Below are 19,514 nucleotides of genomic sequence, written 5' to 3' on the forward strand. Positions count from 1 at the left end.
AACAACAAGTCCAATATGGATGTTGAGTTGCCAAAATGAAAATATAAGGTCACATTAGACAAACGCTCAATATTAAACAATGTCAATGGCCTTAATGTAATGATAGATTAACATCAAACATGTATGATGTTATGATGAGCTGAGGAGAAGGTGATTGTCACTTGTCATGCAATAGTATTATACAAGTTCATACAGATATAGATTTATGGATATGAAAAGAGTGATTACTTTAAAGGGATAGTCCCATGAATATTTTTAACTTGATTTCAACACCTTATATAAGAATTATATCATCACTTTACAAAAATGTTATTGAAGACCGAAATTCTTAATCTTTACTGTCAGAACAGAGTTCTGTTGATGTGTACTCTCACCTGAAATTCTTTTTTTGATTCCCAAATTCATTGATAGATGCTTCAAAATACCTTTAATTGTGAAATGGCCATTTTCCTGATTCATTAAGAGATATGAGAGAAGCTTTTCTTTCCTAGTTTATTCAGCTTGTTGTGGCAAGGGTTTTGTTTTATAGAGGTCAAATTTCAAATTGACATTTCTCTTGTCATTTCACCAGACATGTCAGTTAGCGTTGTCTTGCAGGAATTAATTATGAGACAAGAAATGCTATTGTTCCAGTAAGGTACACTGCTGTTACTGTAATTTATTTTAATCATAATGCCTTTCTCTGGAGTTCCTTGTATGATGAATGATATTTAATTTGTAGTGATGTTTTTTTTTAATAGAATGAACGTCCGGCATCTTTTGACACAATGCGATTTCCAGCTTTAGAGAGTCAGTTATTGGATATAATGAGAACCTCTGCTATCGATGGTCAATTGCCTGATCATTTAAGAGGTATGAACTACTCTTTTTATTAAAGACTGTCAGATTGTAAATTCAGAAAACTGAACTGGTTTTATGGACCAAATTTCATATAAACTTACAGAGAAAGCTTACAATCTTATGCAGTGTTATAAATACTGATAATTAGATTACCGTACAAATATATTTTGGAAATGAAGTGCAAGTGATGCTGCAATGGAAATATTATCCTATAGGTAAAGAGTGTCAAATTGACATCCAATTGTCTGCATCTTTCATTCTTTTGTTTTTAATGTTAGTACATGTATTCTATCAATATATATCTAGTTACCATACAGATGTGTGAAATACAAATGGTCTTTTGTAATAATAATAATAATAATAATAACTTTATTTCATTGTGAATTAGCACAACTACCACACTATTTCAACAAATTCCAATTTTCATATTTTCTAGGAAAAACACAGTTCCATTTGGAAGAGAATCATTTAGTGGACGATGGATCTATTGATCAATCTGTTGGCAATTTAAGTGGATCTTTACGAGGTTCCCCTAATTCTCAGCCTGGTGTGGAACATTCAGAAAGATTCTCAAGAAAAGTGTTTGTTGGAGGATTACCTCCAGATATTGATGAAGGTAAGAGAGCTTACTTTTTTCATATGTACATTTCACGTTAAATTTTGTCCTATAGTATTATCTTAACGATTTCATGTCTAAAGTGCTTTCTGAAAGTGTAAATTAATATAATATTTTAGAAAGAACATTTGTGACACTTTTCTTCCTGCATATAACTGTCAAGCAAAGACATGATATTAACCATGAATATGAAAATTATCATGATTCAAATTCATGTTCAAATTTTGTGAATTAAACTTATATTCAGTTGATATACAGTGTCAGTGACATAAGATTGCCTTCAGCATTTTGCACTTTGATGAACTTGACAAAAATTTTCGAACTGCGTGGCTAAATTGAAGGCTCTAGGCTTTTAAATATCAATGATTACAGGATGTAAATTCATTGCTTTTTTTTCCAAAATTGGAATGGTTATCTGTGATCCATATAGTGTTGAAAGCACAAAAGCATAATTAAGGCTACAATCCCAGATATTTGGATATATTCAGTAACAACCCATTCATTGGAAGTCACAAGACAATTTATGTCAAAGAACAATCCTAAATTCCATTTTGTAAGCTTGAACCAATTATTATATTTTTTCAGAGGAAATAACAGCTGCTTTCAGACGTTTTGGACCTTTAGTGGTAGATTGGCCACACAAAGCTGAGTCAAAGTCATACTTTCCTCCTAAAGGTAGGTCAATTTCCTCTTTAGCTGATTTTGCTGTGTAAGTTGCAACTGTACCTAAAAAAAATCACTGATTTCCATAGATGAGCTCTTATGCATTGTAAATATAGCATATTCATGACACATATGAAAAGTAATTTACACACTTAATACCTATTTGTGATCACCAAATTTTTAAATCTGATGTTTTTATTTTTAGTGTTTGCTTCATGAACTTTCAAAAACATCTATGGCTTTCATTTTTAGACTGTAGTGTGAAAATCCAATTCCTTGCCATGCAAAATGAAGACTGATCCCAAATATTATTGTGCTGTTTAGAGAATAATGTCATTGACTGAGAAACTTAGCTGATGTGTGCTTTGTGATACAACTTATGGTGGGAATCCGTTACTTTTCATGCATTTGAAACTGCCATCAAAAATATCTGTAGGTGCCCTTCAGAGTTCATCATTATTTTGCAGGTTACTGTTTCTTGATATTTCAAGATGAACTGTCAGTACAGGCGTTAGTGGAGATATCTTTTATAGATGATGATAAACTATATTGGTGTGTCTCTAGCCCAACAATGAAAGAAAAGCCGGTAAGTTTTTTTTGATAATAAACCATATTTTATTCATAAATAAAAAAGGTAAGCTTCTTTATTTTAGGGAAATCTGGTGTGGCATATAGAGTTTTATGGTAATAAAAAGGCAGTTTTTGACACATTAGAATTTCAGAAGCCTCTCACGAATTAAATATATTAAGCCATGTTAAAATTAAAGGGACAGATGGGTCCTTTTTTTGACCATCATGCATTAGTCTCAGAAATGGGACCTTTTTTTAGCTGAGCCAATCAGTGCTAGTGTTCACAGCTCAGTCGAAATTTGAGCCATCAAATCCATGTGTGTCTAGAATTATCTGCGTTTGAATGCTAAAATGTTGACTCATCATTTTAAGATACTCTGTGATATATGGATAAGACACATATAGAAATAATGAGTAAAAATCCTAATTTTGAAGTATTTTTAAAGGAACTATGCGATTTTCATAGATTTCTAGTACTTTTCAAAACTATTTACATATATTCAAGACTAAAATCAATGCTCCCCCTTCAAAATGCCCACATCTGTTCCTTTAACTTTAGAATCCTAATTCTTAACTTCCCATATATTTTTTAGTTTCAAAATAGATGGATTAATTGATCCTCAAAACACAAACTGTTATCAATCATACTTGTTTTCTAGATAATGTAATGATGTTATAAGCCATTGTTTTTGTCAAGTCACTAGAATTTTGGCAGCAGGTGGCAATGGTCTGTAACTGACTTTTTGATATGACAGTAATTGCCAGTCATGGCTGGCTTTCTTTCAATTAACCAGCTGTGATCAGTAGATTATAAGATATATTTTTGATGAAAATAAGCCATTATTTAGATGAACTTGATCATGTTCAATATGAAAATTGCCTTGATGTCAAAATTTAAGCTTATAATTAACTGAAAGTTCAAAATAACCCTCAATGTGTATAACAAAAACCCCAACTTAGTCAGAAAATTGTTGTTTTTGGGATGTCTAACAAAGATAGATAGTATAATTATGTGGGTGACCAAATTAATTAATATTCATAAAACCAACCCTTTTACTGACTGTGACCAATATCTGTTTAAATTCCCTCACATTTTGGACTCAACAGTTTTCCAGTTTGTATTGGCCATATTTATCTTTGCTATTACAGTCTAGTATGGAAATTTACATTACAAGGTTGATACTATATAGGTTAAATCTGTAACACATGTTTACTACTGTACACAATCAATATATCTTCATTTTATCACTTTTGTTATTCTCTATATGGCTAACTATCTTGCTTGTTAACCTTACAGTTTGTTTTCATATTTCTGATAATAATACACAATTCTGCTCCTATCTGAGCCCCTCTATCAGGTCAAATGCACATTCAAGGACATTTCATCAGGTATTACGAAAGGCAAATGGCATACCACACTAACTTTCTACAATGTCATATGAAAGTCACGTTTTCTCACTAATCAAGTCTTTTGAAGGTTTGTCTAATCAAGTCTACAATTTTAATTTGCATCACAATATGTATAGCATCGATTATTCTTGAAATATAAATTAATCAGTGGCTTCCTTTAAATTTAATTGGAGAATTTAAATGAATGTCTTGGTATATTTGTTATTGATTGCACTGTGTAGGATAGTCCTGACACGATATATCAGAGAATCGATGTATCAAGATAGAACATGCCACAATATGCATATTGTATCACAAGGTCGTGTATCAATACTTGAAGATACCAGCACGAGTTTAGAGGAGAGGGTGTGGAGGCCATAGTCATCAAATATGCTATCTTCGTTATTATTGTCGTATGCAAGAGAGACTGCCATCACCCAATCATTTTCCTTTCAATTGCATGCTCCACACATGATTATTGACAAACCACCGACTGGAGACAAAAATCCCTGACCGAGACCTTTCGTGTGTTCACACTATTAGACATTGATATGGATTGTCAGTTTTAGTTTGTCTTGGTTTTCGGGTTTTGTTTTGCTATTCAGATCGATGTTTTTTTTATTGAAAATATGTATATGAAACTGAAAGACTAAATAAAAGCAATTTTGAGTATCAATTGTTTTGTATAGATCTCATAATAAGCTTACCAATGTCAGCTGCCACTGTCCGAGACTAGAGTTAGTGGGGTGAAATAACTTGTTGAATAAGTGTATAATTTAAATCATTCTTTTCCTGGAGATAATAGAGAACATGTCTGGTCTTCTCTTAATTTAATACATATAATGAAATTTTTTAAAGCTTATTACATTGTTCTGTCTGTGTCATACATTTTTATTTACTTGACTTTCCATAAGAATGTTTATTGCCATGTGATATCATGGTTAAGGAGTACCACTTCCTCCCAATATCGCGATTATATGGCTTCCCCAAGCTTTGAACACTAGTTTTTATTGCAAGGTCAGCATTACTAGAAGCAATTGCTAATGCTATCATATGATATACCTAAGTATACTAAGGGGTTGTGATGATCAGACTATGTATTTTAATGTAGGTTTATGCAATAGTTAAAACGTGTAATAATGATAAATGATTTACCTGACTTTCTTATCAGAAGCCATTTGTATCATGGTTGTTTACAGCGGCATATCACTGCCCCCTACCATCTTTAAAACATGATTTAATTTGGCACCCCAATTTGGCTCTAAACTCTGGTTTTGATTGGAAGGTTAGCATAACACCAATTTTTTAAAAGCCAGTGCCAATGCTATCATATGATGTACTTGAAGTATACCAAAGGCTATGACGAAACTGTGTGTCTTAATGAATGTTTATACAATAGTTAAAAACATGGTCTATGTAAATTGCAAGAATGGTTTTACATTGTTAACTAATATTGATAAAGTACACTATATTTTGAAGCTTTTGAATACTCCACATTATAGGAATGTGGCATAAACTAATGGTTTATTGTTTCCTTGAGTGTAAGTACTATGGTAACTGTTTTAAAGGAAGTTGCATTTTCCTGTCTGCCTGTTCCTACATAATACAGAATCTTATGATTTCCATGTGACTTTGCTATGCAAACATGATGAAGTCTATTCTAGTAAACATTATGCATTGCATAAATCTAAAATATGAGAAAATGACTCTAAAAAATTTGACCTGAAATTGAGTCAATGTACCCAAATTGATTGGAATTTACCCTTTTTCAAATGTAAGATTTTTTGTTAGCCACATACTAAGATCTCCATAGGATAGGATTATCTAGACAGGGAGATGTATTACAGATAATGAATTGAAATATAGAGGACAAATTGAACGTAACAATCTGTCTGGTACAATATTGTGAAATATTGAATTTTCTGACAGCGACTGTACGACAAAATTGTCTTTCCTGTTGGATTATTATTTCAAACGCTTCAGATGCAATATGGCCATAGCTGGTATTAATTTCTAAGGGTCTTTGCGATATAGATATCATAAAACTATATCAGCATGAACTTCAGACATCTGGTTCAAAATTGGAATGGTACAAATCAATGCTACTGGCGTCCCCAATACACATAAATGTCAATTACCAATCCAAATATGGATATTATAGGATGAGCTTTTTTCTCAGATTGTTTTGACATTATAAGCTATGTGGACTCTCTGATAGGGATTGTCCAGTTGACAATTTTGTCTCAGAAGTGAACCAGGTGTAATTATTTACAAAAGCACTAAATCGTCTGCAATTGCCAATGGATAAATTAGAACCCTTTTAAACTCGTTTTAGGCAAATTCTATATAATTGAGAGAGAAAATGCAAAATAAAACATATAGAGTTTGAAAGTTTACAACGGTGTTTCGCATTGTCATCATTAGATTAAAAAAAAAAAATAGATTCATCTTGAAAACATTAGTTGTAATGAATAATACAGAGAGGCTATGATAAACGAAAGTTTAATTATTGAATGAAATATGTTAATTTGATATTCAAAGTCCATAACAGACAGATCAACTGTAAAAATATAATGATTTCATTATGAAATATATGGTCTGATATGGTTGAAAATAGCTCAAAGCTGTTAACAGCACAGGGAGTGGCTTGTTGCCTAGAGTCATTTCTATTTCTAGTTCTTGTGCAATATTTAGAATGTGTAAATTTTCTATGGTTGAAGCAGGAAACAATGCTATATGGAGATGCTTCATGACTCTTTTATTAGTTAAAGGACTGGCTTGATTGGCCTGAATCTATACAAATCCCATTTTCTGTATATAGCAATTTATATATAGCTCTATATATGGCATTAATTCTGTTTTTTAGCTTGGCCATCTTTATAATGATCAAGGTAATGCAAACTGCATCTTATACCTTCGATAGTCAACTTTCTTCTTTTAGGGAATGCAAAATGTAAAATCACTGTTTCACACGAGGGCAGACCTCGTTAACGATTTGATTGGTTAGATTCATTTTGTTTTGATATAAGAATAGGCAGTGAGCCACACTAACAGTGACAAGAGCAAAGAAGCATTTGGTTGCGGGCCGCATTTCCTTCAAATTTTACATGACGCCGCGGGTCACATGAAATCATCTCGTGGGTCGTAGGTTGCACAGGCCTGGGCTAGATCCATCCAAATCTCTGCATAATTTACAAACTTCCGCATTATCTGAAAGGTGGCTATTAAAGTCAAGTTAAAAGACAAATTTCGATATGGCTTGACATTGTGAAGATGTAGAAAGGCGGGCAAAATTAACAGTGTAAATTTGAGTATTTTTGCATGTCTTTTCATAGTTTTGTATGACAACTTTCTCTCAAAGCAAAAACAGGTTTTCTCACATAACATATGTGTCAGAAACACTTACATTTTTAATTTGCACCTTTTCCAGCGGACATTTGCAAAGAAAAAAGTCTTATTTACCTACTTTTGTAGCATTAATTATGACAACTTTTGGTTCCTGTTGGACAAAATGTGATTTAAAGAAGAATTTTGTGAGATTAATGAAGTGTAGTAAATGGCAGACAATTACAGAAAAAGAATTATCTGAATGTTTTGCCAGTATGTTGTTTGGATTTCAGGTTTCGTTTTCTGGTGTAGATTGTTAGTACGGTACTTGGTTTATTTATTATCTAGATCTGCATTTGAGTTGATAAAGTTTGAAAATCTCTAAATTCATAGAATTTATTTGTGTAATTCTGTTATTTTGTTTATGATACATGTAGTAAGAAGAAATGCACATTTTATATTCATTATGTGTATGTTGTCCTAATGTGTTTCTTCAATTCAAATTCTAGATCTAACTCTTCAATCAGCTTTGACTATCATTTCTCTTGTATGACTTTACAGCTGATTGGAGATGATTTAATGCTTACATGATCTCTATAAGAGGTTTTCTTTGAAAGTATTTGAGACATTGATTCTAAAAGCTAAAAAATGAAAGAATTAGAATAAGTATTTGTTCAAAGCAAAGTGATTATGTTAAAACTCATAATAATGGCTTTTCTGTCTTTTCACAGAAAACTAGGGGATTATTTTAACCTTAACATCTATCTGTTCCAAAGCTTCTAATTTGAAATTTGTGTTTATTATGAATTAAGCAGGTTGCCAAGTGAGTTTATAATAAGTTAATTGAAGATGTTCCAATCTTCTGAAGAAATAGTACAGCTATAAATAAATCATATACTGGCAGTGTTTGAAATGAAAACACAGTTATGAATTTCGCTTGAGGCCATGTCTAAAAAAAACAGATTCCATAACATTTCAGCTTTATTATTTCTGATTGCTCTTCTTTGACAAATCAGGAACTTGGGTTTTTTTCTAATTTGAAACAAATTGTTCAATCTCATTTACCTAATTCTCATTTTGTATGGAAAAAGTATATCCGAATTAACTAAATTTCCTGTGATTCAAATTTCTACAGTTAAAGGGTGCCAAAAATAGAATTATTGTGATAAATATTACATGTATATTTTTTGTTTAACTTATTCTTCATTTTTGTATTTATATACGTTTTCATTTTTGAAAATGTGAATTTTGAATAAGATAGATGAATCGTGCATAAAGTAATTTACAAATGACCTTAAACTATGAAATTTGAAGGCAACTTTCGACCCAATTCACTTAGCAGTTTGTGAAGTTTATTACCATAACCGTCCTGTTATGTTTCGCTTGTTTTCTGAAATTCCTGTTTTTTTGGGAGCTCAGATGTTTATTTTTTCCAAAGTAATTTAATTTGTATATTTTTGTGTATTTTGTCGATATAAATTCTTGGATTGGCAAACGGAAATTGATCCCCACTGGACGATGATCGAGATTTGATATATGTGTATAATGAAGAACAAAAAGGCAATACTGATATTTTTGTAGTAAATAGGAAATAAAGTCAGTGTGTAATATTGATTTATAATAAAAAGTTAGAAATGGTAAGAGAATAGCATCTGCATCACTGACCTACTTTCCTGTATTATTATTCTCTTAAATTACTACTAGTTTTTACTTCTATTCATCAGCCTAATCAATAATAAACAAAGTTTTTACTGTATAATTCTACCATTAGAAATAGAAATGTTACTGTTATATAAGATGGACTACTTCTAATTCTACATTTTTATTAGAAAGATCATTTCTAATTCTGAAGTTAGTAAATAGACCATTCCCTCACAGGAGAATATTTATAGTTATTTTGTTGTAACAATCAATTCCAATTTCACTATCAATTTAAAGAGACTTTACCAGATATGTTCTTTCTTCAAGTATCCTCTTGATTCTAAATTCTTGCTAAGAAAGGCTTGGTTTGCATAGAGCTCATCACAATTCTGAATTTTTTTGATAGATTTCCTAAAAAGTCAAGCCTTGAAACTGGTGATAACTTTTGTCTTGTGGCTTCATATTGGATGTCTTATTTTTTCGGCATTTTTAAGCATCGTGAATTATAAACTGCATCAAAATACAATCACAAATGTCTTCAAATGATCTATAGTGTCCCTTTAACCTTTTCATCATAAGGCGCAGGATCTATAATATAGTCAATAGTAATGTGATTAAACAGTGCAATCAAATCACCAATCTAATGTCTAAATCAATTTAAAACACTACTGGCTTTGTAACTGTTTTATATAAGCTTAATGATGATTGATTGTATGAGAATATATATAGAAAAGAAGGGGAAGAGGTTGTAAGCTATAAGACTTCCGAAAATGGTGCAGGGGGTTGCAAGCTCTACTGTACTGACTCTTGAAAGCACCTGCAATGACAAAAAAATATTTTCTTACCATAGGTGAGACTAGAAACTCACAAAGTTATTATTATTTAACAGAATGATGGACATGGGAACAGTTTTGGACTCAATTTGTCAGGACATGAAACCCTTTAAATTTCAAGGGCCAATTTATTTTCATCATCTTGCATTTCTTAGATTTTGGGCTGAGTTGTTTCGTTCAGAGATGATTGTGTATTTATTCGTACATTATTCCAAGACTTACCATTGTGTAAGTTTTAGTCTTACTGATAGATGCACACTTGTGTCTGTGTGAATTCGGTTGATAGTAAATAGTTGCTTGTGTGTAACACTTACATGAGAAATGTCACCTTTACAGCAACAATTAATAGCAATATTTTATGAGAAGCATGGCCTTTACACAGGGTTTATTTCTGAAAGCTTTGACAATATAAAACCTTGTCCCTAAAGGTTAAAGATGATGAAATTTTGTAATAAATTTGTCCACGTAAACTGATAACCTGTCAATCAAGGCATATTGAATTGCTCCGAAGATCTGTAATTCACTGTAGGGTATAATGAGACTATGATTATAGAGATGAATTTCAAGAGAATTATAAAGCCTGGAATATATTGCCAGGAACTCTGATGTATTATTATCCGCAATGTAGGATTGAAAATCAATATTATTTACCAGTTGATAAATATACCAGATAAAGAACATTTCCAATATCATGGTGACATTGACATTTCTTAGACCTAGCTAATAATGAAACTGATGAAAGCCAGTCTTAGTCATGCCAAGAAATTTGACTCGTAATTGGAGTTTAAATAACCTGAAACAAAGCATAACAACAATAATAGTTTATTATGTATTTTAAAGAATGACGCAAGCTTATTGCCGATTTTCTTTTTTAATAGCTTAAACCCAGGAAAATGTTTTGAGTTTAAATCGTAGGATGGAAAAATGATACACAAGATTTTTTTTTTTAATCATATCCTGATTTTTGTGTGGGTTGTTTGCTCTGAAATGATATATCTTATGATTTTTGAAAGACAAGTTAAAGGAAGAGAGATGAGATGAAGCCATGGAGATGTTGATCTAGGAAGGGAGATATATATAGCTATTGATTAAAACTGTATTTGAAAAAGTATTCAATGTCTTGGTCATGTAATATTTACAGAGCATGCTAACACACCTAGTGTAACCACTTCCTTCTTATGATCTGTTACTAAATTCAGCATCACTTTCAGAGAGTATGTAACCAAGACAGATCCAATAGTTCTGCCTCACCCCTCAAATGCTTTGAATGAATCGCTTCAACTTATATGTCTGTCAATTATTTGACCTTATTGAACTCTTTCAATCCTTGACTATGTATACAAATTTCAGAATATACTTAAGAGTATATGGCATTACTGTCTAAGACTTTGCTGCTCTATGAATTTCAATTAGTTTAGCATCTCTGCCTGAATATAAAGAGAACTAATTTGTATGATTTCAACTCTTTGAAGCAGTATACATGTTTAAGTAGCTTATGATATAAATATCATCAGCATAAGAAATCCTTGAAGTTTGACGTCTAATGAAATTATTATTCTGATTATCTTGTCCATTTATAGATTCTAATCAATAATCTAGAGATTTATTAGCGTGATTCTACATATTATTACAGTCTTTTTTACCAACAGCTACCAATCAATTATTCCTTTGAACATAATTATCTTCTGGTTTAAATATAGAATATATGTTAATCAACCCTGTCAAAAATATTATCTTAGAGAAGAGTTACATCCGATAAATTGTCTTTCCTAGGATCACTAGCAGTTGAAAATTCCTTTCTCAACATGGTATATAATGATTTACTTCTGGTATAACATTCATCATCAGAATATGCCTATTGGATATAATTGAATGTGACAGTACATGTAAACAATGTTGACTAAGCATGCCATTGAATGACTTTGAATTTAAAATCAAGAACGGTTTTTTTGTAATATTTATGTAAATGGAATAGTACAATAACAAAATATTTTTACTGCCGAAAAGCGATCAGTACATCAATTGTGGAGCAATATAGTAATATTAAAACAGAACCTGAAACATGTTGTTACTTTGAGCATCACTTTGAGATCTTCAGACAACTGCATGCTTTTCTCAAGATAGTGTGTGAGAAGCATCAATCTGTTGCTAGGAAATTTTGAGATTTCAATGAGCCAAATTGCTTACAAGGATACTTTCCTTCTTAAGATTAACAGAAAAAAAGATGGGTACTTAAAATACGTCGGTAGCCTGTATTTTTCATACTACAACCTAGTAAGGTCTTCTACTCAGATAGAAGTCTTACAATTTGAGTACTGGTATTCAGTGATTTGATAAGAGATTGGTTTAAGTCAATCTATCAATGAAATAACCTTGTCTCTCGGACTTATATCATGAAGGTCACTGGTTCTCAGTAGAAGCTTAGTCAATATAATAAATCTTTCTTTCACTAGATGTAGTAGGTCGGAAAGCTTGTCGACTAATTTCATCAATAGCTAACACGTTCCTCATTGATCTTAATCTAACTGGAAAAAATGGCTTTATTTTCCTACCACATTATTGACATAACCTGACACATGGGACTTTCCCTATTTTATGTTTAAATGTGATTGAAATCAATAAGTCTTCTAGTGTTTGTCTCATTATTTTAATACGAACACACAACATCTTGGCTACCTCTAGGGAATAACCACCAATAGATCATAGTCTCAATTGATTAGCTAAAGCATCTGCCTTGGACATAAATAATCTACTAAGAGGACTGTTGATCTCTGTCCGACATTTAGCTCTCCCAATATTGACTCCTTAAGCAGTAAAGCTTAACGATTATTTTACTAGCATCTTTCGATGAAGAAATATACCAAAGGATCATGGTATTTATGATTTTTAGAACTGTTCATAATTGATGAAACAATTTCTGTTAAAAGATAAAAACATGTTGAACAGGAAGAAATGATATTAAGATGTTTACTTCCTGAAAGGATTGCTTTGGGAACAAACCAACCATAAAGTATTAGATATTTTAAAAGAGTCAGTTTGCCCTGACTTGCTTAAAACAGTAAAAAATGAAACAAAACTCAAATTTAGTTTTAAAATGTTGAAATATTGGTATGATTTAAACAAACAGGTTTGCCATCGGTTTGACCAATTGTACTGTAGTTTCAGAAACAGTATTTTTTTCATAGCTAAGCTAATCAGTAATAGTTTTCACATCTCACTATAGAAATTAAATTGACGAAAATTTACATATATTCAAGACCCAAATCAGCCCTTTAAAATACCAACTTTGCCCCTTTAGAGGTTTGGAGTTTAAGATAACAGAATATTAACTTATTTGAGCTGATGCAGGGTGGTGATGAAAATTTAACAATAGCCGACCTGGACATGATATTGTTTACAATATTTGAATCACATTTCCAATGATCTATGTTTATGTTGTGAGTCTCAAGGTCTCCAAGCAATAGAGTTAACTATTAGTGATTATCTTAATGAAAACAAAGATCTCTCCAGGGAATTCTCTATCCAATTTGATGTATTCCAGACTTCATAGAGTTGTTCACCATGGAGAACCCCATCATGTTCATGTCAGATATTAAAAACTATATTAATCAATTAACCCAAACAATAATTGACTTTGGAAATTACAATAACAATATATTTCATTGTTAAAATTATGCTCTTTTAAGGTATATATTAAAACAGAACCTAAAACATGTTTTTATTTAAAGTTTCAGACTGTGTAATTTTGATATTATTTATTTACTTTATTAATGTTGTTATATTTAGTCTCTTCTTTTGTTTGGTTTTTGGTCCAATTCAAATCTTACTAAAATGCTGAAATGACTCCATCCATATTCGAATTTTACATACCAGATTGTTTTTGGTGAGCAGTTTGCCTTTAGGTTTTTCAAACCAGGTACTGTGATTCAATTAGTCAAATCAATAAATATGGAGAACTAACTCTAACCAGGTTAATGTCAAAGAGTTGCATTGTATTACTGATCAAACTGAATAATTATTTACACTGAAGTTTCTTTTGTGTGATGTTCATTTATAATGTCAAACTCCAGTGGTTCTTGTATTTGATAAAGAGTAGATGCCAGCTCTGAAGACTAAATTAACTTAAGTGACATTATAATGCATCAGTAATGAAGCTAGTTTCAAATTAGGTTCTCTTTTCAATTCTGACTGAAAACTAGGTCAAAAAATCTCAAGGTCTGGATTGAGCTATGGTTTTCTATAAGAATTTCTATAAGATTTTTTTAAATGGATACATCATCAGATTAAAAGTTTTGGAAATCATGAATCTAGGGAAAGCGAATTGTGGTACTTGTAGTTGTAAATTGCTGTATATTTTACATTTAATGGTATTGCATGTCTCCGTTGATAAGACACAGAACAGCTGGATGTAAAATTTCATTTCAATATTAATTCATGCCTTACAAGTTATTTGTGTTGAAGGATTTATTCAGTCTGAAAGCTAGATCAATGTCACATACTGTGGTTTAATCAAGTTTGTAATTGAGCCTTTCATGTTATTCTGTTAACATTCTAAAATTTCAAGGTGGAGGTGTGCCTTGGGTTAAAAAACATCTCCATATTGTGCATTTGTGACAAAATATGGGTTTTTGTTGATATTTTGAAGTCAAATTTTGTAATAATGTTAGAAATTGCATATTTCAGTTCTCGCTTTATTTTCTTTAATGAGTCTTTCATATATTCCTTGTGATTTAGATCCAACTGCTATTTATTCTGGTTCTAAATATAATTTAATGTGGTTTAAAATCTTTTGTCACGATAGAAGTAATTAATCAATGGTCATGTGCTATATAACTTACTTTTAAGTCTGATTAATTGAAGAATTGTTAGACAAGTATTAATTTCTTTATTAAATTTGACAGATATTCAAGAAAATTAAGAAGAAAAAATTTATTCAGTATATAATATAGTATTGTCAAAGAAACCCAATGGACCACAATTTAGTGTTTAGAGTTAAGTTCCCTAAAAATTTTGAACCTTGGGTAAAATCCTGATCAAACAGAATTACTCAAATTAAACTTGATTATCATATTGACTTAAGAAGCCATTCATCTTACCTTGACTAGAATCTTATATTAGAATTTACTTCTGGGATTAATCTTATTTGAAAATAGTGAACTGAAATGTTTGGGTGAGTGAGAGGACTTTTTCCAAAAGACTTTAAATCTTGCATTGGAAATAGCCCTCTGAAATGATTAAGCGAGTGAGAGCTACTGCTTCCTGTAAGCTTTCACTAAATCTTGTGATAGAAATAACAAAACGAATGTTTGGGTGAGTGAAGTCCACTGTTTCTCAAAGACTTACACTAAATCTTGCTTTGGATATAGCGAAATGAATGTTTGAGTGAGTGAAAGTCACTGTTTCCTAAATACTTCGCTAAATCTTGATACAAAAATAGTGAGCTGAATGGCCACTGTTTCTCAAAGACTTACTTTGAAAATAGTGAACTGAATGTTTGGATGAGTGAGGGTCACTGTTTCCGCAAGACTAGCAATTAATCTTGTTTTGTAAATACATGAATAATCCTGTGAAGCGTGTCTGGAAATCTCTACTTCAATTTGTATTATGGTGGTCATCTGTCACTGTCAGCATGGGAGAATAATAAATCTTAATCTTCTATTTCCAGGTTCAGATTAGACCGTGGAGTCTCAGTGATTCCGATTTTGTTATGGATGGTTCCCAGCCTCTCGATCCAAGAAAAACAATCTTTGTTGGTGGCGTGCCAAGACCATTAAGAGCAGGTACTGTTATGTTATTGTATGAAGTCTGTATGAAGGTCATTTTATCCAGCCTCAGACTACAGGGAATTACAATGTTAAGAATGACAAGGAGTGGGTGTTTTAGACAGTTCATTAAATACAAACTGACAAACAATTTCTCTCATGTCCAATACAACAATTTCTAAGGCAATTTCCAATAAGACTCAATTCAGGTGCTACATGACATGGAATACAAAATATTCATTAGCATCATTACATAGGCCAAACATTTTATACATTTAATTACTCGTATTGTTCGTATCATATTGTTGTATTAAGCTAATATTTGTTATTTGACTATTCATTCGAGCATTATATAATCATTTATCATTCATTCATTTATCATGCATGCATTAAGTAATCATTTATTCATTTATCATTCATTCATTTATCATGCATGCATTAAGTAATCATTTATTCATTTATCATTCATTCATTTATCATGCATGCGCTGATGCAGGAAGTAATCATTCATTTGTTTATCATGCATGCATTAAGTAATCATTCATTCATTTATTCAATTATCATGCATGCATTAAGTAATTATTCATTCATTTATTCAATTATCATGTATGCATTAAGTAATCATTCATTTATTCATTCATCTATCTTCAGTGGAACTAGCTATGATTATGGACCGACTATATGGAGGAGTATGTTATGCTGGTATTGATACAGATCCAGAATTAAAATATCCTAAAGGTGCTGGTCGTGTGGCCTTCTCTAATCAACAAAGTTATATAGCTGCTATTAGTGCCAGATTTGTTCAGTTACAACATGGTGATATTGATAAACGGGTAAGTTCAGCCATGCAAGTTAAAATGCCACAGGTGTACAAGACGGATTGAGATACCCTGATGGAGTCATATGTAAATGTATCATAAAATCTACATTGTTGATGTCTATGTTAAGTTAGGGATTTTCAAGTCATTTGAAGATTTGATGAGAACTTGAAAAGTCAAATTTTCAGATTTGGGGCTCTTTTTGAGGGATTCAAATGATCTACCTATCAAGTCATTTAGCAACTCATTGAACCACTTGTCCATTTAACATCATTTTGTATGTGTTTTCCAGGTTGAAGTTAAGCCATATGTTCTCGATGATCAGATGTGTGATGAATGCCAAGGTGCAAGATGTGGTGGAAAATTTGCTCCATTTTTCTGTGCTAATGTCACTTGTCTACAATATTACTGTGAGTATTGCTGGGCCCAGATTCATTCAAGACCGGGTCGTGAATTTCATAAACCTCTGGTAAAAGAAGGAGCTGATAGACCAAGAGCTGTACCCTTCAGATGGTGTTAAAGGCAAGAGGTGGAACATGAAGATCTTAAAGATGGCGTTGATATTTTTTCTATCTTTGATATTATTAGTTATCTTAAATGGTTCCAGTCTTTATTACAGACAATGTTCATATTGTCTTGGTGGTAGAAAAACTTAGTATGTTTTTTATTAATCTTTTCTAAAAGCCAAATAGTCTCATTTTTTTACATTCGATTTTTCACTTCTGGTTTTTGTCGACTGACACCAGATATTTTTTCACTTTTCGTACAATTCAAGGTTCACGTAGAATTAAAACTGGAGTGTGATGGAACGTAAATACCAAAGATTTCATACAATTTTCTATCTAAGAGGTGAATATAATGATTTTTTTTCTACAACTATACAATCATTATAAACAATATTAGATCTAAAAAAAACTTGACTCTTCAAAGGATTGTTAATTTATTTAAGAGAAATTATTATTTATTTAAATGAAGCTAATGGTAAAGAAGTATTTGAAAGTATGTGAATATCAATATTATATAGAAGTCTAGGTAGTTATTGATCTGCCATTTCCTGCTATTTATTATCAATCAGAGACAATATTGATACAGATATTTATCTTCACAATTTTAAACTCTCAATTATTTTTTATATTACTGACTCAGTTTATCAAATATTCTACCTAACTTAAATACATTTTTTTTCTGTCTAGTTCTATACTAAAAGTCCTAAAAATCCAAAAAGTAAACAAAATTTGTGTTAAAATTTGAGGCAAATTTAAATTTGGCTACCATTTTGAAGGCATTTAGACATTTTGGGTAAAGTATCTGAAAAGGAAACATGAGAATTGTTTTGTTATATTTGAGTTATTAACACTAAGAAAGAAATATTGTGTAATTGTGAATGTAAATTATCACTCTGCTTCTATTATTGTTCAGGTGAAATTGATATTGATTTCTATTGAAAATGTTATAAGAAGTCAGGTGTTGCTTGGAATGTGACAACAGATGTTTAAAAAACACAAGGCTTAATTAGATGACCTATTTAACTTGGTTTTCACTGAAGAAAAAATTATGTAAATTGCCAAAGAAAGTCTTAGACTGGAAATGGCAGGTGAAAGGGGAACCCTGTCAAAAACTTTAAAATATTTGATAATCAAATCTGAATAATTTCAAGATATTTGATATTTTTTCAGAAACTGTCTTGATCAGAATTCATGGTTTTCAGACAAGAAACCAAGCGTGTAAAAATGACCTCCAGATCCTTACACATAATAAATTCATATATTTTCAAATACTACCTTGTCTAGAGCTTTTGTTATTGTTAATGTTTGAAAGAATCAGATCTAGTCAGTCTGGAGATTGTACAACTCATTGTTTTTATTTTGACAAAAATACATCTTCAGAAATATGCATAGAAAATTACATTTAAAGCTGCAGGGATTATATTTTTACACAGAAATTGTGATCTACATAAATGAGTGATATATAAAAAAAACTTCATGAATTAAAAATCTATTTTTGAATCCAATTTGAACTTGATAAATTCTGTAGAAAATTTAATTTTTTGAGTGGTAGTTTTCGATAATTTGAAAGAAATAGGAGGAAAAATGAAATTCTGATTTAAATTTTTGAAATGAAATATTTTTTGAAAACATGAAGACTTAAATGAAATTTAAAATTATGATTAATTTCAAAAATTATGAAATAAGAAAAATTTATAACGAAAAATTTGGAAGAAAAATGGTGTCAATCACTTCCATGACCCACACATGAATTGATTATTATTATTATTATTATTATTACTGTCACATAATTATGGTGTCCCTTATTTTATAAATGTAACTTACAAGTAAATGTTTTAGTTTTTGTATGGTATGTACGATTTTAATACAATTGTGCATTTGTTTTGTTTTGGTGAACAGTTTTTTGCTCAATAAGAACTAAAAGTTGTGTTGTTAATTTTCCCTAGTCTTTTGTTGAAGCATTATTTATAGATTCTGAGAAATATTTTTAATTTTGTATAAGAAAATTGTACATAAAAAATAACAAAAAATAATTTTTTAAAGATGTATTTAGTTTCTTATAAATGTGTGGGTTTTAATGGATCAGCATTCTTAACTGGAAGTTTGTACACAATTCAAGATGGTTAGTTAGAAGAAACGGACTATATTTAACACAATATGATGATGTAGAGATATCAACATTTTTTATAAGAACTATTTTTTAAAGACCGTTCACCTAACATAGTTTCTAAGATTGCACTTGCCTTTTTGTAGTTAAAGTGACTGGGGATGTCATTTTTCACGATGTCCTCTATTTTCATTGTCACAATTTTTTACTGTTCTTGTTAATACATAGCACCAAGTATTTTTGCATTTGCAATTTTGTTACTTTGTTTGAAATTTCCACATTTTCAATATTTGCATGTTTGTAAAAAGAAAGTTATTTTGTATCAGTCAGGTTGTTATTGAATTATTCAGTGTTAGTATTTTGTATTATGTTGTGAGGTTGACAATAGTAAGAGTTGGGTGTTACCACCATTACAGGAGGAGTAAGCTTCCAGTTATGTTTT

General features: G+C 31.0%; 1 protein-coding gene across 1 annotated transcript; it reads left to right on the top strand.

The window, feature by feature from the left end:
- Nucleotides 1-1,308: 1,308 nt before the first annotated feature.
- On the top strand, nucleotides 1,309-16,979 carry LOTGIDRAFT_115324 (hypothetical protein; the record flags this gene model as incomplete). Its single annotated transcript, XM_009054103.1, has 6 exons — nucleotides 1,309-1,456; nucleotides 2,042-2,131; nucleotides 2,587-2,705; nucleotides 15,545-15,659; nucleotides 16,293-16,474; nucleotides 16,752-16,979. Coding segments are annotated over 6 exons (882 nt in total), but the record flags the coding sequence as incomplete, so codon positions are not given.
- Between the last annotated feature and the right edge of the window lie 2,535 nt (nucleotides 16,980-19,514).

The sequence above is a fragment of the Lottia gigantea genome (assembly GCF_000327385.1).
Source record: "Lottia gigantea unplaced genomic scaffold LOTGIsca_21, whole genome shotgun sequence".
NCBI lineage: Eukaryota > Metazoa > Mollusca > Gastropoda > Lottiidae > Lottia > Lottia gigantea.